Source organism: Lactuca sativa, chromosome 2, assembly GCF_002870075.4.
Source record: "Lactuca sativa cultivar Salinas chromosome 2, Lsat_Salinas_v11, whole genome shotgun sequence".
In the NCBI taxonomy this organism is placed as follows: Eukaryota; Viridiplantae; Streptophyta; class Magnoliopsida; order Asterales; family Asteraceae; genus Lactuca; species Lactuca sativa.
Window position 1 is genome coordinate 219278480 of NC_056624.2, and position 23501 is coordinate 219301980.

Genomic DNA, 23501 nt, shown 5'->3' on the forward strand with positions numbered 1-23501 from the left:
CCCTGGTTTGCTCCTCGTGACATGCGACACGGTGAACCATGATAGGAAGGGCTCTGTCGGCTGACCCTCCTTGGTTGAGGTCATAAAAACCTCGTTCCATGCCATAGGGAGGTCGTTGACCTTGTTCTCTGATCCATCGATGTATAGTTTCGGCCCATTGGGGTGTCGGGTCTTGGAAGTGTTGCGGAGGGATAAAGGCAGGGTATGGGTTGTAAACTTCAGGTTCTGAGTCGGTTCTATCAGAGTCTTCTTCTTCTTCATCGTCTACGGATTCTTCCTATTCCATGAGTTCTTCATCCTCCATGGGTTCCTCATCCTACATGGGTTCCTCTTTGGAATCCTCCTATGGGTCTTCCACAATCCAACCGGCATTCCTTTGGTTGGGGAATTAGGGATCACCCGACAAGTGAAATCCTGCCATCGCGCCTGTACGAGAATAGGGATAAGAAGGATATCGTGAGAATTTTTGGTATAAGAAATTAGTTATCGAAATTTATAATGTGATTATTTGTGTTAAAATACTCCTATAGTATTTTTATGTTTGATTCTCAAGGTTGTTGGTAAGTTGAAGACTTGTTGCTCATCATGATTCTTCTTCGGCATACGTTGGTCATACCTTGGCTAAATAAAGTTGATCAGGTTATATTCATCCAAGATATGACTTCATACCCTGAAGCTGGATCATGGTGTCCAACTTGTCTTGATACTTTTATGTTATCACCATTATGATACTGAATTAATGAGTGCGATTGTACGAATACTTTTATAAAAATACTAATATCTATTTTTAAAGTATTTTTGAAAAGCTACGTCAGAGAATTTTTGTCCCGTTGTATTTATAGTTTGTATATCTTACGTGGTTCGATATACTTAGTTCACTATAAACAAAGCTCTGATACCAATCTGTCACACCCCCAAACCGGAACTACAGAAACGTTCGGGGGCGGAGGACGTCATGCTCAGTATCATAACCATAGTGAAGAAAGTAAACACAACCATCATAAATATAATTTAAAAGGTTACATCGTTGCAAAAAAATACATGTTTCCAAATAAATTACATATGATGTCAAAATAGTTCAAAAGAAATATGCGTCTTAGCGTCTTGCCTTCAAAAATATTGTGGTTACATGTATTACTGAATACCTGAGAATACAAGTTGTTTTTGAAAGAGTATCAGCATTAAAGCTGGTGAGTTCATAAACAATTTATGAATGAAAAATGGATGTTGTTCCTTAAAGTTTGTTATAAGTTTGTTTCTAGAAAATCCAATATTTTTTAAAAGGTTTGTTGTAGTCTTAACTGAACCAAGACTTAGTATATGTAAGTAAATCGTCCTACTTATGCGTGGTTTTATATTTAAATAAAACTCCTTTTTGTGAAATCCTTAAATTCCCGTGAACAGTGTGTTTGTTAATTCCCCATGTGAGTTGTTATAACCATACTAAGACTCGAAAACCTCGTACTCGATGTTCTTCAAGCGTCAGAATGTTATGACACTAGTCACCCCAGACTTGCCGGTCTAGCTGTTGCAAGCGACTTAGGTGCGGGTTTGTCAGACCCAATATAGATCTATACACATCTATCACGCTCTCCCTACAAGAGATTTTGATTATAACTACAGGACTTTTTTGTGGTACTTAAGAGTACCCTGAAGGTGAATGCCTCACAAATTTATTCATTAACGATTTCACGTAGTTTGTAATGCAATACATGCTTTGTAAATCGATTGTATTACCGTGTCTTAGTTAAATTGGGTGTCCAAACTATACCTATTATAGTTTATCAAGAGTGTTTTATGTTTTAAATGAAACATTTTTATGCATGGCTTTGTATTTCAACAAAATGACATTGAAAATACTAAGTATAAAATCTTACACACCTTGCTCAGCATGTTACAAGGTGTGAATAGCTCTTAAACTCGTTTTGACAATTTTACCCTTAATTGTCACTGTTTTAGAATATTTATAGAAAAATCATCGTAAGTCAAAAACTGAATCCGTAAACTCTAAGAGTTTGGAAAAAGAATTTTATGTGTTCATAAAATTTCCTATAATTTTTGGTGGTCTCAAACCAGTGTGAAAATGTTCATCTTCACGACCTGGTCTGATTTCATTGCTGCAGTGATAGGCAGATTTGTAAAAATCACCATAAATTGTAGAAAAAATGTATGGAGATGTGCAAGTATTCATTTTAAAGGTATAAATCTGAACTATTTTCATATTAAACAGTTTTGAAAAATATTAACTTCATTTTGGGTAAAACAGTTCGTGAACAAGTCACAACGTTTCTGTTATAAGCTGTCAAGTTAAGTTTTAAATATGTTTTGGTGTTTTAACTTGTATTCCCCTCCCACCCCCCCCCCCCTAAAAACTAAAGAAAACTGGAAAATTTAGGGGTATGAACTCACCTTGAGTGATTTCTTGAAGAGTGGAGGGTTGAAGAAGAAGGGTATCAAGTCAAGAACACTTGATGAACACGAGAAAGCTTGGATGATCCTAAGAACGACTTTTGGTGTTAAATGTGTGTAGCTGATTCAAGGATGTTAAGAAAACATGGAATGACACCTGATTTTAGATGAAATACTTACCAAAAAGTGAAATAGTAGCTCAAGAACACTAGCACAAAGTGGTGGGAATTAGAGAGAAAAGAAGCTTTCTTGAGGGGTTAAAAAGTGTGTAAGTTTGGAATGATCAAGGTAAACCAAGAAATCCTCCAGGGATTTCCTTATATAGAGAAGGTTGCTGGAGCAATTTGCAAGTTGAAATGATGTTTACCTTGCTTTGTGTGATGTGGATAAGATTGGGCTAATGAGATGATGACACATGGAGGCAAGTGGGCACACTTGACCCACTTGTGGGGTAGAATACTCCTCTTAATATAAAATAATGATTTTTAATTATTAAATCCTTGAGAAATGAATAAAATATGAGTTTTGGAGGTTTAAAATGGTAAAAATATGAATTTGGTGAAAAATACCCGTTAAAAACGTCAAAAACGGGCTTAGGAAGCGAAAGTAGTCGAAAACTGGGAATTAGGAGCGAACCTGCGAGGTTCGGTCCTTAGGAGGTGAGAACCGAGAGAAGGGAGAAGGAGGAACCGAAGGGGAGGCTCGGGTTCGAAGGTCAGAAGGAACCGAAGGTGACGGGGAACCGAAATGGACCGAGGGCTCAGTCTATTTCAGGTGTATGGAGGTTTCGGTCCGAGATGGAATGACTTCGGTCCAGAAGGCTTAGTTCGCTCCTATGGCAGCTTCGGTCCTCTTAAGCAGGGTTCGGATCGAAGAGGTTTTCGGCTCTAATTAGCCGTTTTTCAATATATCTTCCCGTTTTGAGTGATTTTTGGCCAAGTTAAGGGTCGGGATGACCCGATTGACTATAAAAAGTTGAGAGAGATTTGGGAGAGATTTAATTTTAGCCATTATTATTGTATAATCTCGTAATGCAAGGTTCGTGAACCCCGTTATGCTTCGTTTATGATTGTTTTAAGTCCCCAAGAGGGTGCATAGTCGTGTTTTGATGCGTTTAACTCCCTTTTTAGGGTTTTACATTGCTAAACACATAAATTCTCCGAGTCACTTTGATTTTTGACATACAAATGCACATCTTTATACATAGAATAACTTTTATCATAGAAGCACAAGTTAAGTTTGACCGGTTTGATTTGTTGACTTTGACTTTGACTTGAATTTGACTGTTGTCACATTATCCCCCCGTTAGAAGGAATTTCATCCCAAAATTTGCAATTTGAGTGGGACATCAAGGGATGGGGAATAGATGTGGATATTTTTGCTTCATTTGGTCCTCACGTTCCCAAGTAAATTCGGGTCCTCGCTTGGCGTTCCAGCGGACCTTTATGATGAGAATGGGGCTTTGTTTCATCGATTTGACCTCTCGATCCATGATTTCAACAGGTTCCTCTACGAAGTGGAGGTTCTCATTAATCTCAATTTCTTCCAAAGGAATGACAAGGGTCTCATCAGAAAAACATTTCTTCAGGTTCGACACATGAAAGGTAGGATGAACGTGATTGAGTTGCTGGGTTTATCGTAGCTTGTATGCCACCGGGCCAATCCTGGCGAGGATTTCGAATGGTCCGATACACCTTGGATTTAATTTCCCACGTTTTCCAAAACGTATTAATCCCTTCCAATGTGATACTTTCAGTAGCACTCGATCCCCAACTTGGAACTCCAAAGGTTTTCGTCTCTTATCCGCGTAACTCTTTTGTCGGTCTTGTGAAGCCTCCATTCCTTCTCGAATTTGGACGATCTTTTCTGTTGTTTCCCTTATGATCTCTGGGCCAGTGAGTGCGCTATTAGGAACTTGTCCTCTTGCTAGTTGCGTATCGCCTACCTCAGCCCAGCATAGGGGTGATCTGCACTTACGGCCATAGAGGGCTTCGAACGAAGCAACTTTGATGCTAGTGTGATAACTATTATTATATGAGAATTCGATAAGGGGTAAATGAGCATCCCAAGCTTTACCAAAGTCTATCACACAAGCTCTTAGCATGTCCTCTACGTCTGAATGGTCCTTTCACTCTGCCCGTCGGTCTGTGGATGGTAGGCTGTACTCATGTTCAACCTAGTTCCTATAGACTTCTGTAGTGACTGCCAGAACCATGACGTGAACCGACTATCTCTATCGGAGATAATGGATATCGGTACCCCGTGAAGTCGCATAACTTCTTTAATGTAGATTCTTGTTAGTTTCTCCATTTTATCGGTCTCCTTTATTGGTAGAAAGTGTGCGGATTTGGTTAATCTGTCGACAATTACTCAAATGGTGTCAAGTCCACCCGTTGTCTTAGGTAACTTGGTAATAAAATCCATTGTAATCCGCTCGCACTTCCACTCGGGTATTTTTGGCTGTTGAAGTAGTCCCGAGGGCTTCTGATACTCCACCTTAACCTTGGCGCAAGGCAGGCACTTGCCTACAAAGGTAGCTATTTCGGCTTTCATGTTCGGCCACTAATATAGCTTCTTGAGGTCTATATACATCTTGTCTGAGCCGAGATGCACTAAGTAACGAGTTTTATGAGCTTCGTTCATGACAACATCCCTGAATCCACCAAATTTCCGTGTCCAGATCTGGTTCCTGAGACAACGAATTCCGTCATCCCTGACTTCAAGATTTTTGTCCATTCCTCTCAACGCTTCTCCTGCCATGTTCTTTGACTTTAAGGCTTCTTCTTGTACCCTCTACATCTTTAGAAAAACAAATGCAAATTTTCAGCAAATCATATCATATTTCATCCATATGATTTCAACATTAGATTTTTAAGTATATGATTTCAACATCAGATTTTCAAGCATATCAGATTTTAGATCAAATTTTAGGCAAATCAAATCAGATTTCAAACATATGATTTCAGCATTAGATGAGTACATATTAGTTTCTTATTATTCTTGTACCATGATTTCAGTCAAGCATTTTATCAACACACATAGGGTGCATGTGAAACCACAAATAACAAGTTTGTTCAACTCATATTATAAGCAAAGAAACTGAAATTGATATTGCTAATGATAGGTTTTATCAAAACCATTATCATATCATATTTCAAGCAAGACAATATGCTTCATCAAGCACAAAAAACAAACATATGATTTCATCATCAGAAAACTCAACATCCACTGTTATACCAATATACATTCGACTTAGAGAAAAAAAAATATAAAACAAGATTCAAGAAAAAACAATACAAAACCTCCATTTGTATTCAATTTGCAGGGTAAAAAACCTTACCTAAAGCGGAAGTCGACGTCACTACAACCATCTCCGGTGAAGCTTGCGTTGGTGCAGCTGAAGGAGGCGGTGGCGTTGCAGATTGGTGAGAGGTAGATGGATTGTTGAAGATCGAAGACGGAGGAGAAATGGGGCGCTGTCTCGATGAGTAGATATAAAAAAAGACTCCATCATCAGCCTTTATCTTCATAGCAACATTCAAGCAAAATCGAGACCATACCTTCCAAATTGAAATCGACTTGCAAGTCTAGAATCTCCAATGAATATCGATGAACTAAAATCGAGTTGTAGGAGACCGATTGGAGATCGAATTGCAGGAGGCTGATTGGAAATCTACTTGCAGGTCCGATTAGGGCTACGAAAACTGAAGGTACGATGGAGGTAGGCTAAGAGATGGAGGCAGTCAATGATAGTTTATTTTATTTCCTTATTTTTATTAGTTTATTTTAATTTTTTAGCTCTTTTAATTAGTATTGCATTGTATATTCTTTATTTTCTTTATCATGGATCGTGTCGGGTACTTTCTATTTTGTATGAGGTATTTTGTAGGGTTTTGGAGCTTGTTGCGGTTATGGTTTAGCTTGGAAATGGGTTTTGTGGGCTTCTGAGGCATTATTGGGCTTTGCGGATCCATTAAAGGAAATTTGGACTTAAAAAGCTAAAGGCTTGGATGAAGTGAGCTTGTGAAGATGGGTCATGGATCTTTATTTTTGGGCTTGGAGCATCCATATTTGAAGCTAGAAGATGATTGGTTAGTTTGAATCATGTGGGATATGGAGGAGACCAAGTGAATCTTTGGTAGTGGGATCGATGGTTAGTGGAGGAAAAATGAGTCAATAGCATTCCAACAACATTTGCTCTAACCAACTTCTTGGGTTCATGATTCATGCTTCATGATTGATATAACCAATTTGGGATGAATGATAAATTTCATATTAAATCCTAATGATAAACACACAAATGTTCATTGTATTGAATTGTCTTGGTTAGCAATTCTCTCTAATATTTGAGCATCTCATCATCTTGCTTAATTGCAAGTTTTCTAGTTATTCAAGTCTTTTAGTAAGCCTTACACTATTTCTAACTTAATATTTGAGCATCTCATCATATTTTCTTTCCGTTTCTCTTCACTTCCCTTGTCTTCTTTCCTTAAGTTGCACTCGGAAACAAGGCCTAAGAATCGTATTTTTGATTTTGTTAAGAAAAGCCTAATAGAGTACTATGTTTTTTTTTCTTGTTTTTTTTAAGCCTTACACTATTTCTAACTTAATAGAGTACTATGGTTTTTTTTTGTTTATTTGTAAGCCTTACACTATTTCTAACTTAATAGGGTACTATTCTACATGGGGTGTCCTCTTTTCTAGTTTTTAATAGTGTTTAGTTTAAACAATTTTAATTCATTCTAATTTCCCTCGATAAGTTGATCGCTATGCATACAAACAATAATTAAAGACAAGAGAACACGAACACAAAAAGAGTATAAAGGGTATTAAACAAAATTTCATACAAAACATGCGATAAACATAATATATGATTCGAAGCTTTAACTAACATATGTGGGTCATCCCCACATATAAGCTTTGATCAAGGATAGAATGGAATGGTGGAGCAAAGTGCTCTATTAATTATGCAACTTGCAGAGAATTGAAAAGGCTATTTCATGAAGTGAGAACCTTTGTCATACTCCAAAACAAGTTCTTTTTTCCAAACAACGGATAGCTGATGAGATGGAAAGTTTGTCGTCTGCTCATTAATTCGATATTTAAACCATCGTATATCTTTAATTAAACTAACCAGAAAGTCAAGCTTCTATACTATCATACACAATTAATACATTGTACAGATCATAAAGAGTACTATAGTATTGATCTCAACTACAAGCACAATTAAACCCGGGTTAGCTAACCTTGAACCTGGTACCTCGTAGGTTGGAAAAAGAGACCAGAATTGTATACTCGGATATTGATTCCGTTGTTTTGTGTATTAACCATTAATGGGGATGATTTGTCCATGTCGCCTGAGAAACTGGTGGTTCGTGGCAGGTGGACGGTGGTGATATCATGAATGCTAGGTCTCCTCTTCTCTTTCCCGTCAGCATGTTGTCTTGCAAAGTACTTTTGTGCATGACTCGCTACTTGTGTTGGTGTTTTAGTCACCACAAAATTACGAGAAATATTTCGCCAATCACCTTTGCCATGAACTTGAAGTCCCATCAAGAATCTCCTGTAACAAATCACGTACGAGTTATTAATTACGACATTATTGCACCAGAATTTAAACTATTATATGGTCGTATATATACGTAAGAAACTAGAAGGTATGAGTTCGTAGATCGAGTTCACCTGTGTTCATCTTCTGTCCATGGAATGCCTTTTCTCCTTTCGTGATCTAATGATCTAGACCTGAAAAGTCGACTCCCGAAAGAATTGAATCTGCGATCTTGGAGTAATTCCGATTTGAAGGTGAAGTAGCCGGGATCGGGAACTAAACCGGCTTCGATATTATTGATATCGGCTTTCAATTCCTCGTACTGTTGTCTCACTTCGAACTCTGATTTGCCGGGGACTAAAGCAGCAACATTGGACCATCGGTCTGGCGTTTCTGTATCGAATATAGCCAAAGCACTTTCGAACCATTTGTTCTGTTCTCTTGTCCATTTTGAGCTCTTGCTCTCTTGCATCATCAATCGATTTGATGTTTCCATAGCTATTAGCTGTGGATGGACAAAAAACCATACAAATGCGTAGGAGAAAAGTTTAGAATCAAATTCTGATCAGAATACTTTTTCTATATTCAGTAGAACATATTTAGGAATCTTGAAAGTTAAGTGACCCATCAATTCAAGAATCAACAAGAACTTGAAAAAGATGTAACAAAATAACAATGATTAAAAACGCTGTCAAATCATATGATTCAAACACCGAAAAATTCAAAAATAATCAAATACCCAGTTATAGTAATACCGGGTAGAGAGCTTTACCTCTTGTAGGGGAATCAAGACTGGTTTTTTTTTTATGAATCCTTATTGCGGATGAACGCAGAGTGATGGAATAAGGTGGATAGCTAGTTGTCAAAGGTAGTCTGATTCTCTGCTACTTATATACAAAGTTTTGTGGTGGTTTGTGTGATTTTTTGAAGTATTTTACTGTGGCTGCTCTACTCTTGAGGGATTTACTTTAAAAAAAATCAAGCATCTTTTATGATTGCATTCAAAAGTTAGCAAGATTTGGCATGACAATGATCCCTTTGCCTTTTCATTTCTTGTATAATTATTGCTCCTACAAAAGCCTTTACAGGAGAAAGAAAATTCTAAAACTTCTTTTGTGAACTAGTGGCAAATAATTTTCATTTTTTGTAATGCTAGTACCCTTTTTTCCATGCACTCATGATTCAAATATGTGTATTTTTTATATATTTATTTATATTCATTATAGATAACACGTGATACTTTGATACTAAATTTGTTACTTAAAATTTTGTTGTTAAACAACCAATGTTTTTTTTTATAATAAATTGATGCTTGGAAACAAAGGTTAGTATCTAGTATATACTCAAGACACCTTTTTTAATCAAGTTATTAAAAGATGTTAGATTTTTCCCTGATTAAATGACGTTACTCTCGGGAAAAAATATTAAATGAATAAAGTTTTATTTTTTTTTATTGTTGGTGATTTTAGTAAAAAGCCAAATAAAGTTATAATAGTGACCGGCATCTTGCAGGCAAACGGTAAGGTGTAAATGAGTTGACATATTTCTTTTGAGTTGGCATATATATGTGGTGTGTTGGCATATCTACGTGGCATTAGTCTAAAAGCTACATATTATAAGTAGATATAGGGCATAATGGGGGATACAGCTCCTTACTCAGTCGACTTCTTCAATCGACTTCTTCAACATGGCTTCTTCGTCTCGATCTGCCAACTCATGCTCAAGGTCAAAAATTTCCAAGTCAAAGAGCACAATTGATAAGGCAAATCCTTGTGATTGTGGGTTTCCTTCTCGTATCTGGATATCAACAACAGAGACAAATCCTGGTAAAAAATTTAGGGTTTGTCCTAACTCTTTGGTAAGTGTATCTAAAATCTTGTTCTTCTTTGAGTCGCTTCTTGTTTTTCATGCTACAATATTGTTTGTTTATGTTATAATTGAAGATGAAGGATCCAAAGGATAAATGTGATTTCTGGGAATGGGTTGATGAAAATGAAGAAATTATAATCAAGAACAAGAATAAGAAAGATGAAGAACATGATTTCAATAGTGAAGTGAAGATTGCAATATTGGAACATGATTTCAGTGAATACAAGGTGAAGACTGATAAGGAATGTAAGAGTTTTAGAAAGGAATTGGATAAAATGAAATGTTTCTTGTTGATGTTTGTTGTTTTGTTTGTAGTGAAGTACATGATGTAGTGTTAATGTGATTATATAAGGGAAATGTACTTTGAAATTATTAGGATATGCATCTTCAAAGTAGTTTCATTGAACTCATGTAATGTGGTTATGGAGTGAGAATGAAAAAAGGTGTTTATGAAGAGTGATACACATAATAACATTGCACTTTTATCAAATGATAATAATAATAGGGCAAAATAGTCCATAAAACTATTTGACATTATGCATGTAATTTGTGTTTTAAATGGTCTTTCAACACAAGGGGCAAAATTGTCCATAAAATTGTTTCAAACAGTTTTGAGTGATAACAGCAGTGCAATAGACATAAAACTGTTTGACATTATGTATGTAGTTTGTGTTTTAAATGGTCTTTCACCATAAGGGGCAAAATTGTCCATAAAATTGTTTCATATAGTTTTGAGTGATAATAGCAGTGCAATACACATAAACTGTTTGACATTATATATGTAATTTGTGTTTTAAATGGTCTTTCAACACAAGGGGCAAAATTGTCCATAAAGATGTTTCAAACAGTTTTGAGTGATAACAACAATGCAATACACATAATTGTCCATAAAATTGTTTTAAACTATTTTAAAAGGTTTTCATGGGCAAAATGGTCGACACAACAAGCCCCACAAAACTGTTTTTACCAACTTTAACACAGTTTTAACAAACAGGGGCAAAATGGTAAACTGTTATAATATGCATAAAAAGTAATAAACTACAGATTAAGCAGAATTAAACCACATAATCAAGCATGTGCACATGGCACTAAATGTTGGTAAATGTGCACAACACCAAAAGACAAGCCTAAGCATCAACAGACAAGCTTAAGCACCAAAAGATGTGCACTAAGCACCAAAAGATGTGCCATTTCATAGTATTTGACATAATCCTAATACAAAACACATATCCTAGTTTAAGGTGACTGGATTTTCATGACTTTCCCCACTTCCATCTTTTGTTACCACCTTCTTCCTTAACTTCAGTTTCGTGATCCTCTCAGAAGGTAATCGCCTTTTGTTGGCAACAAAATGCTGGAAAAAAAACAGGTTGATGCTGATGGTGGTCAACTTCATCAAAAACAGGTTCATGGTGGTCAACTTCATCTTGAACAACTTCAATGTGGTGAGCTTCATCTTGAACAATAGCCTCTTGATGGTCTTCAACATGATTTTCTTGGTGGTCTTCAACATGATATTCTTGATGGTAAATTTCATCTTCTTGATGGTCAATTTCATCCTCCTGGTGGTCTTCAGTATCACCTTCTTCAACAGCCCCTTCTTCACCAACCCCATCTTCACCAACCCCTTCTTTAACATCCCCTTCTTCACCAACCCCTTCTTCAACATCACCTTCTTCACCAACTGGTTCTTCACCATTAGTTTCTTTATTTGTTGCATTGTTAAAAAAAATATTATTATTATACAAATGTAGATGAATTAATAATTAAAATAAAAATGAACCTTCTGTGAGCAATGGACATCGTCTTTTGTTGTGTCCTTCTTGATGACAGTTACTACATCTTGAGGTGGACATCCCTGTCTTGTTAATTGTATGCCTTCCTTCACTCTATGTAGGACATTTCCTTTTGTTTACTTTGGGCCTTCCTAGCATTCTCCTATGCCTAGGTGGTAATATGGGATCACCTAGAACATCAGGCCACATGTTAGCTCCATTAATTGGTTTGACTGGATACCTATAGCAACTTCCAAACATGCTTGTTTTGAACCACATGGCTACATAGTCCTCTACATTTCCATTCAGGCATAATATTGCAGCAATGACATGCACACAAGGGATACCACTGAGTTGCTAGGCTCTGCAACCACAAGTTTTGCTTTCAAGGTGAATTGCATAAACTTCATGGGCTAATTTCACTTCATATTCATGTTCACCACTTGGAACAACATCCCAATACCTGTTATGAAATCATATTAAGAATGTAAGTTATTTCATATTAAATCACTTACAATTAAAGAATATACCTTTATTGTTCTATCATCTTCTCAATCCTCTTTCTAATAGAGGGGCAGATTTCCATGTCACACGTATGCCCCTTAAGCTTTTGATTGTACATCCTCTCCATCACGTACAACCTGATTTCTTCCAGCATTATTATACCATTTTCCACGGCATCACAACAACTCTCAGGTTCAAAGAATGCCCTACACCATGTGTTTGGGTCTCTTTCTACCAGGTGCTCATAAGCTTCTGTGGACATTGTACGAATTTCCATCATGTATGAGTGGAAAGTGGAGTCGGTTGTAGCCTTTGCAGCCCTCCAAAATAACCTTCTAAACTCAACACCCGTGAACCCCTTCTTCTTAAAGTTGGCAAAGATGTGTCGGGCACAATTCCTATGCTCACATGATGATGCCCTTTCCTTAACAACCTCCATCAAACCCTACAATGTGATAACAAATTTCAGTTGTAAAGTACAAAATAACACATAATGTAGTAAGTAAAAAAGAATACTAAAACACACCTTGTATTGGTCCGAAATAATTGTAAGACCTCTACCATCTCCCATCTCAATGTCCTCAAGTAGAAGATCAATGAACCACATCCAAGTTTCCTTGATTTCAACTGGCACAACAACCCATGCTAGAGGGTACATTTGGTTGTTTGCGTCCCTACCAACGGCTGTTAATAACTCACCTCTGCAAATACCCTTCAAAAAACGGTCATCAACACCGATAACCCTTTTACATCCTTCAATCCAGCCATCCTTGACAGACTTCAAGCAAATATACATCCTTTTGAAGTAGTGTGTAGCATCAGGCATATGATTTGTCTCGATCAAGACTATTGACCCAAGATTAACCCTCAATAACTTAGCACCATAATTCCATAGTTTCTCATAATAGCTTACCAAATTGCCTGAAATCTCATCTAGTGCAAAGTATTTGGCATTTCTACACTACCCAAGACTTACCTTGAGACCATAGTCTTTCCTAACCACTTCCGCCATTTTCCTATAGCTAAACCGAGGCCTTTCCAAAATGACAGGTATTAACATTTTTCCAATCCACTTATACGTAACAAGACACCCCAATTTTTGTTGTTTAGCACTATTATGTTTATCAATTAGTGACTTGATCTGGAATGAATTTTCCTTTTTCATAGGACTAGCCCATAGTCTAAAAGGGGAAGATGGCTTCCTTTTTTCATTTTTACTGCACCTTACGAACAATGTTGTTGCCTCATATTTTCATACCACAAAGCATAACCCTTTGACACAGCATAATTTGTTAACATGTGTTTCAGTTCATCTCCATCAGAGAATCTCATACCTAACTCAGGCATCATAGTATCCCATTTTTGGTTAGGATCGTGAATATGATGTTTTATTACCTTATCACCAACTTCATCCTCTATGCCTTTTCCTGGAATAAGATTCTTCTGAGACAAAAAAGGATCAACAACTTCAGGCCACTGAATATCCTCATCATCAGCTTCATGGTCCACCGATAGATCATCCGACAATACCGAGTCCACATCGTCTTCATATGTTTCAGTACCACTGTCCCCTTCTTCAGCTTTCTCTTCTTCAATCCAATCTAGTAAGGGTTCATGATAGTCATCAATGTAGACACTGATTTGATTATCATCATCTCAAACCCAACATCAAGGAACCTAACATAATCATCTTCATCCCTAAGCTCCCTTAACCTATCTACGAGGGACCGATTTTTAAGACAATAATACATATCCCGACATCTATTGTTGATCAATTTTTGGAGATAAGTCTTGAACTCCTTGAAATCCATGTTACGTACATCTAGCCCCATAACAGGTAATTTATCAGGATGGAAGTAAACAAAGGGATTAGGAGAAAAAACACCTTTGTGGTAGACATCAATGTTGAGTGAGTCACGAGACATGCTTGCTGCACAATCGATGAACTCTCCTTCACCTTCTGTAAAAATCAATTTCACTGTCACCTCTGTAGATTTCACCGTCGTGTAAGAACCCTAGATATTGATTTCACCATTCACTGAGAACCCTAGATGGTGAAATGAAATCCCTTGTGGCATTTATGTTTCCACCTAATTTGTTTTAATAATCCATGTCGGATTTACCCTTTGATCACCGGTAAACAAACAATGTAACCCACAGATGCCGGTCAATTTTTAAAAACCTTAATTTTACTGTTAACTTTATTTGGCTTTTTAATAAAAAAAACATTTCTTTGTTGGTGTTTCTTGAATAACAAAAAGATAATTGGGGTAATATGGACGCTTTTGAAACTTAATTGGTCTTTTAAGTCATTTTCCCTTTTATAAATTATTATGCAGTTTGATTCTTGATTTTATCTGCAAGTTAGGATGTGTGAAGTGATACTTATATAAAATGAGTTTGATCTCAGTTTAACCAAATGGCGGGGATCAGGGAGGTTGCGCCCCTTGCGGGGTCAGTGGTGAGTTTAGAACGTAAAAACAAATGGTTTCATATTTAAATGAAACTGATAGAAAATAAAAAATATTAAAAAAATACTACTTGTGGTTCCGAATGGTCGTATAAAAAATGATTTAAATTTAGTACAATTGTATGCGACGATGTCTTATATCTTGATATATTTTCACAACTGTATCGTTATTAATATTTTCTAAGATTTTTTTTTTCAATATCCGACACCAAATAGGCACAATTTACGATTAAGAATGATCGATGTGTCGATCGTGTGCTATGAAACATGATATTATATTATACCTTCAAAAAATTTGGGCTATTAAAATATAGAATAGGGGCCTTAAAATATGATTTATATTCTTTCTTTTTAGCAAAACAATTAGGGTAGTTTACTTAAAATGATTAAGATAGGTCACAAGATTTTAATTATATATAACCTATTATAATAAAAAAAAAATAAGGTAGGTCAAATAACCTACCTTATTAATATGTAGCATCGCCACTGTGCGGGGTCCTAGGGGAAGCGCCCTTAGCATGGTAATTGGAAGAATCTGAATTCTATATAAATCCCTAGTTCGTGATTTTTAATGAATACTTTGATAAAAAACTGTTTATTGAAGGATTATCCTCATAACTTGGATTTCGTAATACCCATACATAGGATCGAAATATAATTTCGAAAGTGACCATAATCTAGATTTCTCAATTTCAAAAATGACTATGTACTTCCCAAACCCTAACATTGAATTTCCTTTTTAAGTCGTTACATGTGAATTAAGTAAAGATAAATATATAAATAAATAAATGAATGAATAAAAATAATTTAGTGTCTCTTAGTAGAAAAAGAATCGAATTGGAATCAAAGGCGGGCCTGAATTGAAACATTAACAATAAATATATAAATATATAAGAGAAATTTCATATATGCCCCTCTTAAACTTCAAAATATCATATTTGCTCCGTTTAATTTCTCAATATCATATTTACTCTTCATGAACCTTCAAAATATCATATTTTGCCAAAATCTTTTTTTATAATGTGTTTAATATTTTATAATCATTTTTATCAATTATAATAATTAAGAAATTTAACCATATTATATTTAAGTCTATGATAATGGGATGTGAACTTCTAAATTGTTTAAATGTCGGCCTCTTGAGAGACAAAAAGATTCATCTTCAACCATTTCTATGGAATGTATATTTTGATTGTTTAGTTTTTGTTATTGTTGATTGTTATCATGTTGTAGATGGAAGATATTTTAGATATTATCATTGATATTTTGATGTTTAAAAAATACATTTACGATATTTTGATATTTAAAAAAGGCATATATGATATTTTAATGTTTAAAAAGAACATATAATATTTTGAAATTTTATGAAGGATAAATATGATATTTAGAAATTAAGTTTGATAAATATTATATTTTGATGTTTCAGAAAGACATATATAAAATTCTCCCAATATATAAAAGCATAAGGGTATTTAGTATACGGCCAACAAAATGATGAAGCACACTTCTTTAGAAGATCGAAAGGGCAATGCAAGACAAAGATAGGAAACGAAGCGTTAATTATTAGTACACCGATTTAATGTATATGCGTATAAAAAGAATCAAACTGAAACAGAAAGGTGGACCATGGTGTCATATTCAATTTATAACATTTCTATAAATGTATGAAACATGAGGTATTTAGTGTAGCGACACCTAAATGACGAAATCCACTTCTTTGGAAAGTTTAAAAGAACATTGTGAGACAAAGATTGGACTTTAAAGTTGTATGTAAATTGTAAGTGGGTATGAAAAATCAAGCAATTGAGCCCATGAGCAATTATTTGAGGGAAATTAGTGAAAGGCAAAAGGAAAAAAAAGAAAAGGAGTCAAGTGGAAAGAGGAGGAACTACTACTACTACAACTAGTACCAAAGGTGCATTTACACTTCTTTTGGTCATCATTAATTTCCTTCATACTACTTCAAAAAGGGTTGGTGACAAATCAGTACATAAATCATCAAAAATACGTATGATTCATACGTCATTTATTCCCACTATCACCAACGTCTGGGCAGGCTCCAAGGAGAATTTATTAAAGATGTGGGAAAACGATTTATTAGGTGAATCACAGATATATATATATTGTAAAGAAATGATACTCGATAAAAATTTATTTACATTATAATATGATTCTATGGTGAGAATTGATTAGAAGTATTAATTGTATTCTTATAAATTATTGTAGAGTAACTAAACATGAAGCGCCTGTAGCTCAGTGGATAGAGCGTCTGTTTCCTAAGCAGAAAGTCGTAGGTTCGACCCCTACCTGGCGCGATTTATTTTTTCCAAATTTATTCCCAACTGTTTTTCCATTTGACTCATTAATAGTTTTAACAATATTTAGCTTTAGATAAATTATTTTACACACTGTTATGTCGTGAGTAAATCATAACTAATAAGCTCAAAATTTGAAAATGTTCTCTGAATATAGTTTTTGACATTTGAATATAAATTTATATATGATTGGAAAAATTCATTGGTAGATCTTAACAATAATACATGTTTACAAAACAAAGATGGAGTTTTAAGCTGAAGCTCCGACAGGCACACCCGACTTGAGCCTAGATGACCCGTATAGTGTCTCTTCAAACCTTATGATCTCATTTAGCGACCCGTAAGCTACTTGAGTCCGATCATCAAGATTCACAATCACCTTATCTAACACAGACTGTGTCCCATCACTGCTATAACCTCCTGCATTCTCGATCAATAGTCCCAAAGGAGCCACCTCAAAGAGAAGCCTTAGCTTCGCTTTTGTTGTTGGTGATATCACATTCGTAAATACACCCTTTTCTTTCACAATTATCTGCAAACAAATCAACATTAGAATGAATGGCACAAAAAGTAAATGCCCTCCCTCTTTATCGTTTATCCTTATCATCAAGAAATGAAGAAATATATCTACCCACCTGGTTAACATCGGGCACCATTCCACCGGTGTATCTTAAAGTGTACTTCTCTTTTACGTAGTAGTTGATCAGCTGCATTCAATGATCGAATCTTTTTAGAAAAAAATGCTAAAAATTGATAATTTCATGATATTTTGATCGAATCTTTGAAGGTTTAATTAATAGACCTTGTCGTAATCGGGATTGTCAAAAGTGGCTCTCAGATTTCCAGGGGAAAACATCTTCCCTTCTGAAATTTCTGTGGTTTCTTTCACATGCTGCCATTTACCTGAGCATCCAAATTGGTTATTTTAAAATTTAAATGATTGATTATACAGTAGTAGAATTATCATTTTTCTTACCTTCGTCAAGAAGAAGAAACTCATGGGTTCCAGGGAAACCCTTGATGGCAATAACATAAGTGGTTCGAGGTCCATAAATCCCCATGGCTGCAGCCACTTGGTCTCCTCCGGTGACCCCGGTTAGTTTATCTCCCGGCCACACGCCAAAAATGGTGCCGACGGTGAAGTTGGTGTCCACAATGCTGGACCCGTCAAGGGGATCAAACGCGACACTGAACCCGCCTGTTTTTCATTTCATATTTGTTTCAATTGTGATCAAAATACAAATTAAATTTAGCATCGTTTGTGATATTTGATTAAAAATGACGAATGAATATCTGCAAGATTTTGACCTTCGACTGGACCACCCATGTCTTGAAGCTCAGGAACTTCTTCGGAGCAAGCATATTTGCAGAAATGCGAGTGAGTCAATGCCTACAACCCAAATTCAAAACGTTTAAAATTTCTCAGTAAATTGAATAAAATTTTGCCCCTGAAGTTATAATCAATTATATGAAAATATACATCAAACAAGAGCTTGTCGGCAAGCATATCGACGGCAAGCTGTTCATCACCAAAGGAGTTAACACAGGCTGTGCCACCACAAGAAGCGGTCCGGACTTTAAACGCAATGGTCCTAATAGCTTCGCCCATACACGTCAGCAATCTGATCAAACCCTTGTCTGGTGTTGCTTTTGATAGGAAATCTTCCTACAAAAAGTTTACAATTCCAATATCAGATTGACCTCACACAAGAATTCCCATTACAGGCTTTTTAGTATGAACGATAGATAAACTCACCAGACTTTCACCGATTTCACATTTGGTTACGACTGATGAATTTTGTGACTTTGAAACCTTGAGTGACGATCTTGGCATCACCCGCAAAGCCTCTCCGAATAACGAGCTTGATTTTAAACTCTGCAAAAAGGGATAACTGTAATTATATCTGTGTAAAAGACCTTATCTGTGAAGCATTTTACATACGAAGCGAAACTACTAAACTCATAATTTGGAGGCAATTCAAACTTCAAAGTAAAAGAAACAGAAAAAAGAATGGAATTGAAGCGTACTCTGGTGGTGAAAGAGGGGGAAATAGTGCGTGGAGAAGCAAATGAGCTGGTTGTATGTTGAGAAGCAACACTTGGCAAGATTGTCGCACGTGCAAAGCATGCTACCCCAGTCTCCATTTTTTTATCTGTTTTTCTAAGCTTCGAAGCTGAAGCAGAAGGAGAAGGAGAGTGTTATTGAGTTTGGTTGTGTTTTTTTGAAGAAAGAGTTCTTTCAGCAGATAAGCAGGCAACGATGGAGATGACACGTGGCAATGATTGAATAGATAGATATGGGGTTGATTGAAGAGTATGGGGGTGAGGTTTATCACCCATTGTCTAAAGATTTATGTGGCTCTCGGGATTCAATGCTCATGAGAGGAGACCCTGCAATGAATTTTCATCGACAGTTGTTTTCGTAATATAAACTGGGCTGATTTTTTTTTTTTTTTTTTAAAGTGAGGTCCAGTTGGCCCAAATAGACAAATATTCCACCAAGAGTCTAAAAATTGGGCTTTTTGGTCTTCGCAGTTCGCACACAGCAACTATCTACAGTCGACCATCGTCTTCCTCAAGAACACAAGCAGTCAAGCGACACAAAAACGCCTCCTCAACATACGCCATCATCAAGCTGCCATCGTCAAGTGTACTTTCATACTGCTGATTGCTCTCTCGCCACCTTTAAGCCGCCGGACCTGATCGTGATTGTTCTTCCTTGGTCTTCTCCTCCGCTTCCCCCTTCCTTTAACTCCATCGTGAGTGTTCTTTCTTGCTCTCTATTAAACTCTTCGTTCATACACTCGTTCAAGTTTTGATTAAGTTTGGAACAAATTGAAGTATTCTTTAGGGTTTATGGTAAATTTTAAGAGGTTTTAGTTGTTTTTCTTACTTATTATCTGTAGCCTGGTATTACGTTTCTGTTTCACAATCTGTTGCTCTGTTCAAAATTGCCAATTTTTATGTCAATGGTATTCTCTCAATTCAAATACAATGAATTACACTTTGAATTTGCATGCAAGTCTGAATTTTTGAAGAACTCATAGATTCGTTTAATGATATATAAATAGAAGCTTTGTGAATTGTTTTGTGGGTTATGGCTCGGTTAATGTATGCATTTTACACAGGAAAAAGTTAAGGATTTCTGTTGTGTTAGACATCGTTCTGATTAGACATCATTTCTCTTGAAGCTCTTTTACGTATTCATGGAAATCGGATCTTGTATTAGAGTTCAAAATGGCAGCTGTCCAGCATCATTCTTAACTCGTGCAAGTTACCTCCATGAACAATCTATTCCTACCCAAAACCCTACTTCAAGTGCTTCATCATTTGTGACACTTCCTCGCAAAAAATCCACTTGCAAAGCAACTTTGAAGGAAGCCAATAACAATATTGAAGCTGTAGAAAAGGTAAGGCCTTTTCCTATTACTTTATTTATTATCATATTTATGTTGACCGAATTATTAGTTTGTATTTGCTTTTGCTGAATCTTTTCTTGTTCTCTTTCCATGTAAGACTATGTTGCCTGAAAGATTACATATGATTTTCAGGTAAAAGTGAAGCCTTCTGAGATGGAGCTCTCAAATTTAACTGCCATAAGTCCTTTGGATGGGCGTTATCGGAATTTTGTGAAGGACTTAGCCCCTTATTTGAGTGAATATGGCCTTATCTACTATCGCACCCTGGTTGAGGTACAATGCTTATTTCATCATCCATTTGTCTTTCTTCTCTATGTTGTGTTTATTATTTTTGTACCTTGAAACCCTCAGGTGAAGTGGCTGCTAAAGCTCTCACAGATTCCTCAAGTATCTGAGGTTCCAAGCTTTAGCAATGAAGCTCAAACAAAACTGCAAGGACTGATTGATGGATTCAGTGATGCTGATGCAATGCAAGTCAAGAATATTGAGAAAATAACTAATCATGATGTGAAAGCAGTCGAGTATTTTCTGAAAACAAAGTGTGAAGAAGATCCAGAGATTGCTAAGGTGCTTGAGTTTTTTCATTTTGGGTGTACATCCGAAGACATAAACAACCTTGCTCATGGACTGATGCTAAAAGAATCAGTTAACACAGTCATTCTTCCTATCATGGATGACTTAATCAATGCAATATACACCATGGCAAAAACCTATGCTTACATTCCAATGCTTTCCCGGACTCATGGACAGGTTTGTAAAAATCTTTCTTTTTTTTTTTAACTGTGGAATCTCGAATCTTATAGAACTTTTATATTTTGTAATACTGTAGCCAGCTTCGCCTACTACATTGGGAAAGGAAATGGTGATATTTGGTGAAAGATTAAGGAGAGAAAGAGAAGATATTTCTAGAGTAGAAATATTGGGAAAGTTTGCAGGTGCAGTTGGGAACTACAATGCACATGTTGTGGCATATCCTGATGTAAATTGGCCACGAATAGCTGAACAATTTGTAAACTCTCTTGGATTAAGCTTTAATCCACATGTAACACAGGTATGCATGCTTTATTCCTTCCTTATTAGTCTTTTAGTTATAAAAAAGAAGAGAACAAGTATTAATATATATATCTGGAACAATGCAGATTGAATCTCATGACTACATGGCGAAATTATTCCAGTCGTTTATTCGGTTTAATAACATCTTGCTTGATTTTGATAAAGACATGTGGGGGTATATCTCTGTGGGCTACTTCAAGCAGTTGACTAAGGCTGGTGAAATAGGGTCATCCACTATGCCTCACAAAGTGAACCCGATATACTTTGAAAACAGTGAGGGCAATCTTGGAATAGGAAATGCAATTTTAGACCATTTAAGCATGAAGCTGCCTGTTTCCCGTTGGCAGCGTGACCTTACTGATTCTACTGTCCTGAGAAACATTGGTGTGGGGTTGGGTTATTCACTTCTTGCTTACAAAAGTGCAATAGTGGGAATTGGAAAGCTTCAGGTAAATAAAAAGTTTTATGGAATTTGTGAAAAAAAAAAGGTGGTTTAATGGTTGTATCATGTTTGTGATAGGTGAATGAAGCAGCCTTAAACAAGGACCTGGACAACTCATGGGAGGTGCTTGCTGAACCAATACAGACAGTATGTATCTTATCTATCTGTCTATCTGGCTTAATTCAAATGGGGTTTTTGTTACTTTTTTTAATGATTTTGTGTGTGTGTGTGTGTAGGTGATGAGAAGATATGGTGTTGAGGAGCCATATGAGAAACTGAAGGAACTTACAAGAGGAAGAGCGGTTGATAAAGAGAGGATTACTGAGTTTATAAATGGGTTAGAAATACCGGTTGAAGCAAAAACAGAGCTTTTAAAGTTAACCCCTCACAACTATGTTGGAGTTGCAGCTCAGTTGGTGGAGGAAGCATGTTTAAGGGCTAATAAATAACGGACATGGTGTTGAATAGATTCATTTGATTCGGTTTGGTTTGTGGTCGATATAATGATCCATTCTCACCAGAGGTGTATTTTTAGAGATGTTTTGCTTGCTGCAAATGATTTTTGACTTATGAATAATTGTTGATGCTTAGGTGTTTTTTGTGATGTTGAATGCGATCAGAAAGAATATGATAATTAGCTGTAAAACAGGTTGTAGGAGGCACTTTTGGATGAGATTATGATGATCGTTTGACAAATTTTGATTTTTCAGAAAAAAATAATAGATAGAGTAGAACTGAGGATGTTATATATTTATGTGATTGGAAGTGACAAATTGAGAAAAGAGAGTACAAATTTGTGAAAATGAAGGGTAAATAAATAGGTACTTTTAATTTTTAGAGTCTTGATAGATGATTTATTCTTGGAAGAAGTGAATTTCAAAGTATAAAACGAATCATTGTTCAACAATCTTGATGGCGAGGTCAGGTACCTGTTTTGGGGGCATATTACTAGTATGTACCATATATTATAAAATAAGTGTCCTTTTACACTTACCAAATCATAAGAGTAAACTGTTGTTGACAAAGGAATCTACGGGAAACCCGTTACCGTTTTTGCAGTGGAAACTAAAAAATTCTTTATTATGTACTTGATTCGAGTTTTACTATGTTCTGTTTTTTATTTTCATGTACATGACTACTTTTCCAGAACGTGAAAGATCTTGCAGCCAATTTTGACACATCGGGGTGGTGGCGCAGTTGGCTAGCGCGTAGGTCTCATAGCTATATCTGAGTTATCCTGAGGTCGAGAGTTCGAGCCTCTCTCACCCCATTCTTTTTTTTTCTACAGCTTTTCTCTTTTTTTGTACCGAGATTCATCTAGTAGGCTAGTACGGAAATAATCAATAATCGTTTTCTTTCACATTGTTGAAGATGCATCCTGTTTGAAAGTTGCACGTTGACTTTTGAAATGCTTTATGATTAACTCATCTTTAAAATATGACATGGTGAGCCTTTCTCACTCCATTCTTTTTTTTTTCTACTTTTTTGCACTGATATTTCCGTAGTGCTGAAATAATCAATAAGTGTTTTCTTTCACATTGTTGAAGGTGGATTGGTTTGAAAGTTGCAGGTTGAGTTTTTGAAATGCTTTATGACTAACTCCTCTTAAAAATATGACATGGTTGAGTACCTTCAACATGACATGTTGTACCAGCATCGGTGTATGTAAGGCCGTTCCAAACATATTTTGGGCCTAA

At 36.0% G+C, this 23501-nt stretch overlaps 4 protein-coding genes and 2 non-coding genes across 7 annotated transcripts; 4 read left to right on the top strand and 2 right to left on the bottom strand.

Annotated features, from left to right (window-relative positions):
• Nucleotides 1-7224: 7224 nt before the first annotated feature.
• LOC111901301 (transcription factor DIVARICATA) lies at nucleotides 7225-8914 on the bottom strand. Its single transcript, XM_023897156.3, has 3 exons — nucleotides 8730-8914; nucleotides 8092-8462; nucleotides 7225-7972 (listed from the first exon to the last, which is right to left on the bottom strand). Exons 2-3 carry the CDS (start codon nucleotides 8451-8453, stop codon nucleotides 7651-7653), a joined length of 684 nt encoding a protein of 227 aa, XP_023752924.1. The 5' UTR covers nucleotides 8454-8462; nucleotides 8730-8914; the 3' UTR covers nucleotides 7225-7650.
• Nucleotides 8915-9506: 592 nt separating this feature from the next.
• On the top strand, nucleotides 9507-10188 carry LOC122196798 (uncharacterized). The gene is made up of 2 exons (XM_042899891.2): nucleotides 9507-9815; nucleotides 9901-10188. The coding sequence occupies exons 1-2, from the start codon at nucleotides 9645-9647 to the stop codon at nucleotides 10156-10158; spliced, it is 429 nt and encodes a 142-aa protein (XP_042755825.1). The 5' UTR covers nucleotides 9507-9644; the 3' UTR covers nucleotides 10159-10188.
• Nucleotides 10189-16817: 6629 nt separating this feature from the next.
• Nucleotides 16818-16890, top strand: TRNAR-CCU (transfer RNA arginine (anticodon CCU)). Its single transcript has one exon. It is a non-coding gene; the product is annotated as a tRNA-Arg (tRNA).
• Nucleotides 16891-17023: 133 nt separating this feature from the next.
• LOC111901300 (sedoheptulose-1,7-bisphosphatase, chloroplastic) lies at nucleotides 17024-19193 on the bottom strand. The gene is made up of 8 exons (XM_023897155.3): nucleotides 18919-19193; nucleotides 18647-18766; nucleotides 18371-18556; nucleotides 18199-18280; nucleotides 17867-18088; nucleotides 17693-17793; nucleotides 17526-17597; nucleotides 17024-17422 (listed from the first exon to the last, which is right to left on the bottom strand). Exons 1-8 carry the CDS (start codon nucleotides 19033-19035, stop codon nucleotides 17141-17143), a joined length of 1182 nt encoding a protein of 393 aa, XP_023752923.1. The 5' UTR covers nucleotides 19036-19193; the 3' UTR covers nucleotides 17024-17140.
• Nucleotides 19194-19339: 146 nt separating this feature from the next.
• LOC111901299 (uncharacterized) lies at nucleotides 19340-22438 on the top strand. Of its 2 annotated transcripts, none has more exons than XM_023897154.3 (8): nucleotides 19340-19649; nucleotides 20019-20300; nucleotides 20442-20582; nucleotides 20661-21059; nucleotides 21139-21360; nucleotides 21449-21811; nucleotides 21883-21951; nucleotides 22041-22438. In XM_023897154.3, the coding sequence occupies exons 2-8, from the start codon at nucleotides 20097-20099 to the stop codon at nucleotides 22251-22253; spliced, it is 1611 nt and encodes a 536-aa protein (XP_023752922.1). In that variant the 5' UTR covers nucleotides 19340-19649; nucleotides 20019-20096; the 3' UTR covers nucleotides 22254-22438. The 2 variants fall into 2 exon arrangements, with proteins under 2 accessions (XP_023752922.1, XP_023752921.1); XM_023897153.3 differs by having other exon boundaries at nucleotides 19341-19649; nucleotides 20082-20300.
• A 548-nt stretch (nucleotides 22439-22986) lies between these two features.
• On the top strand, nucleotides 22987-23074 carry TRNAM-CAU (transfer RNA methionine (anticodon CAU)). The gene is given in 2 exon segments: nucleotides 22987-23024; nucleotides 23039-23074. It is a non-coding gene; the product is annotated as a tRNA-Met (tRNA).
• Nucleotides 23075-23501: the final 427 nt, after the last annotated feature.

What these genes read in the sequence shown, in the direction of transcription:
- LOC122196798 (XM_042899891.2), top strand. Translation starts at nt 9,645, where the DNA reads ATGGCTTCTTCGTCTCGATCTGCCAACTCATGCTCAAGGTCAAAAATT. An exon ending in GGGTTTGTCCTAACTCTTTG is followed by an intron (nt 9,816 to 9,900) that starts GTAAGTGTATCT and finishes TTATAATTGAAG; the next exon opens with ATGAAGGATCCAAAGGATAA.
- LOC111901301 (XM_023897156.3), bottom strand. Translation starts at nt 8,453, where the DNA reads ATGGAAACATCAAATCGATTGATGATGCAAGAGAGCAAGAGCTCAAAA. An exon ending in TGGACAGAAGATGAACACAG is followed by an intron (nt 7,973 to 8,091) that starts GTGAACTCGATC and finishes GATTTGTTACAG; the next exon opens with GAGATTCTTGATGGGACTTC.
- LOC111901300 (XM_023897155.3), bottom strand. Translation starts at nt 19,035, where the DNA reads ATGGAGACTGGGGTAGCATGCTTTGCACGTGCGACAATCTTGCCAAGT. An exon ending in GTGAAATCGGTGAAAGTCTG is followed by an intron (nt 18,557 to 18,646) that starts GTGAGTTTATCT and finishes AACTTTTTGTAG; the next exon opens with GAAGATTTCCTATCAAAAGC. An exon ending in CCGACAAGCTCTTGTTTGAT is followed by an intron (nt 18,281 to 18,370) that starts GTATATTTTCAT and finishes TTTGGGTTGTAG; the next exon opens with GCATTGACTCACTCGCATTT.
- LOC111901299 (XM_023897154.3), top strand. Translation starts at nt 20,097, where the DNA reads ATGGAAATCGGATCTTGTATTAGAGTTCAAAATGGCAGCTGTCCAGCA. An exon ending in ATATTGAAGCTGTAGAAAAG is followed by an intron (nt 20,301 to 20,441) that starts GTAAGGCCTTTT and finishes TATGATTTTCAG; the next exon opens with GTAAAAGTGAAGCCTTCTGA. An exon ending in TTGCTGAACCAATACAGACA is followed by an intron (nt 21,952 to 22,040) that starts GTATGTATCTTA and finishes GTGTGTGTGTAG; the next exon opens with GTGATGAGAAGATATGGTGT.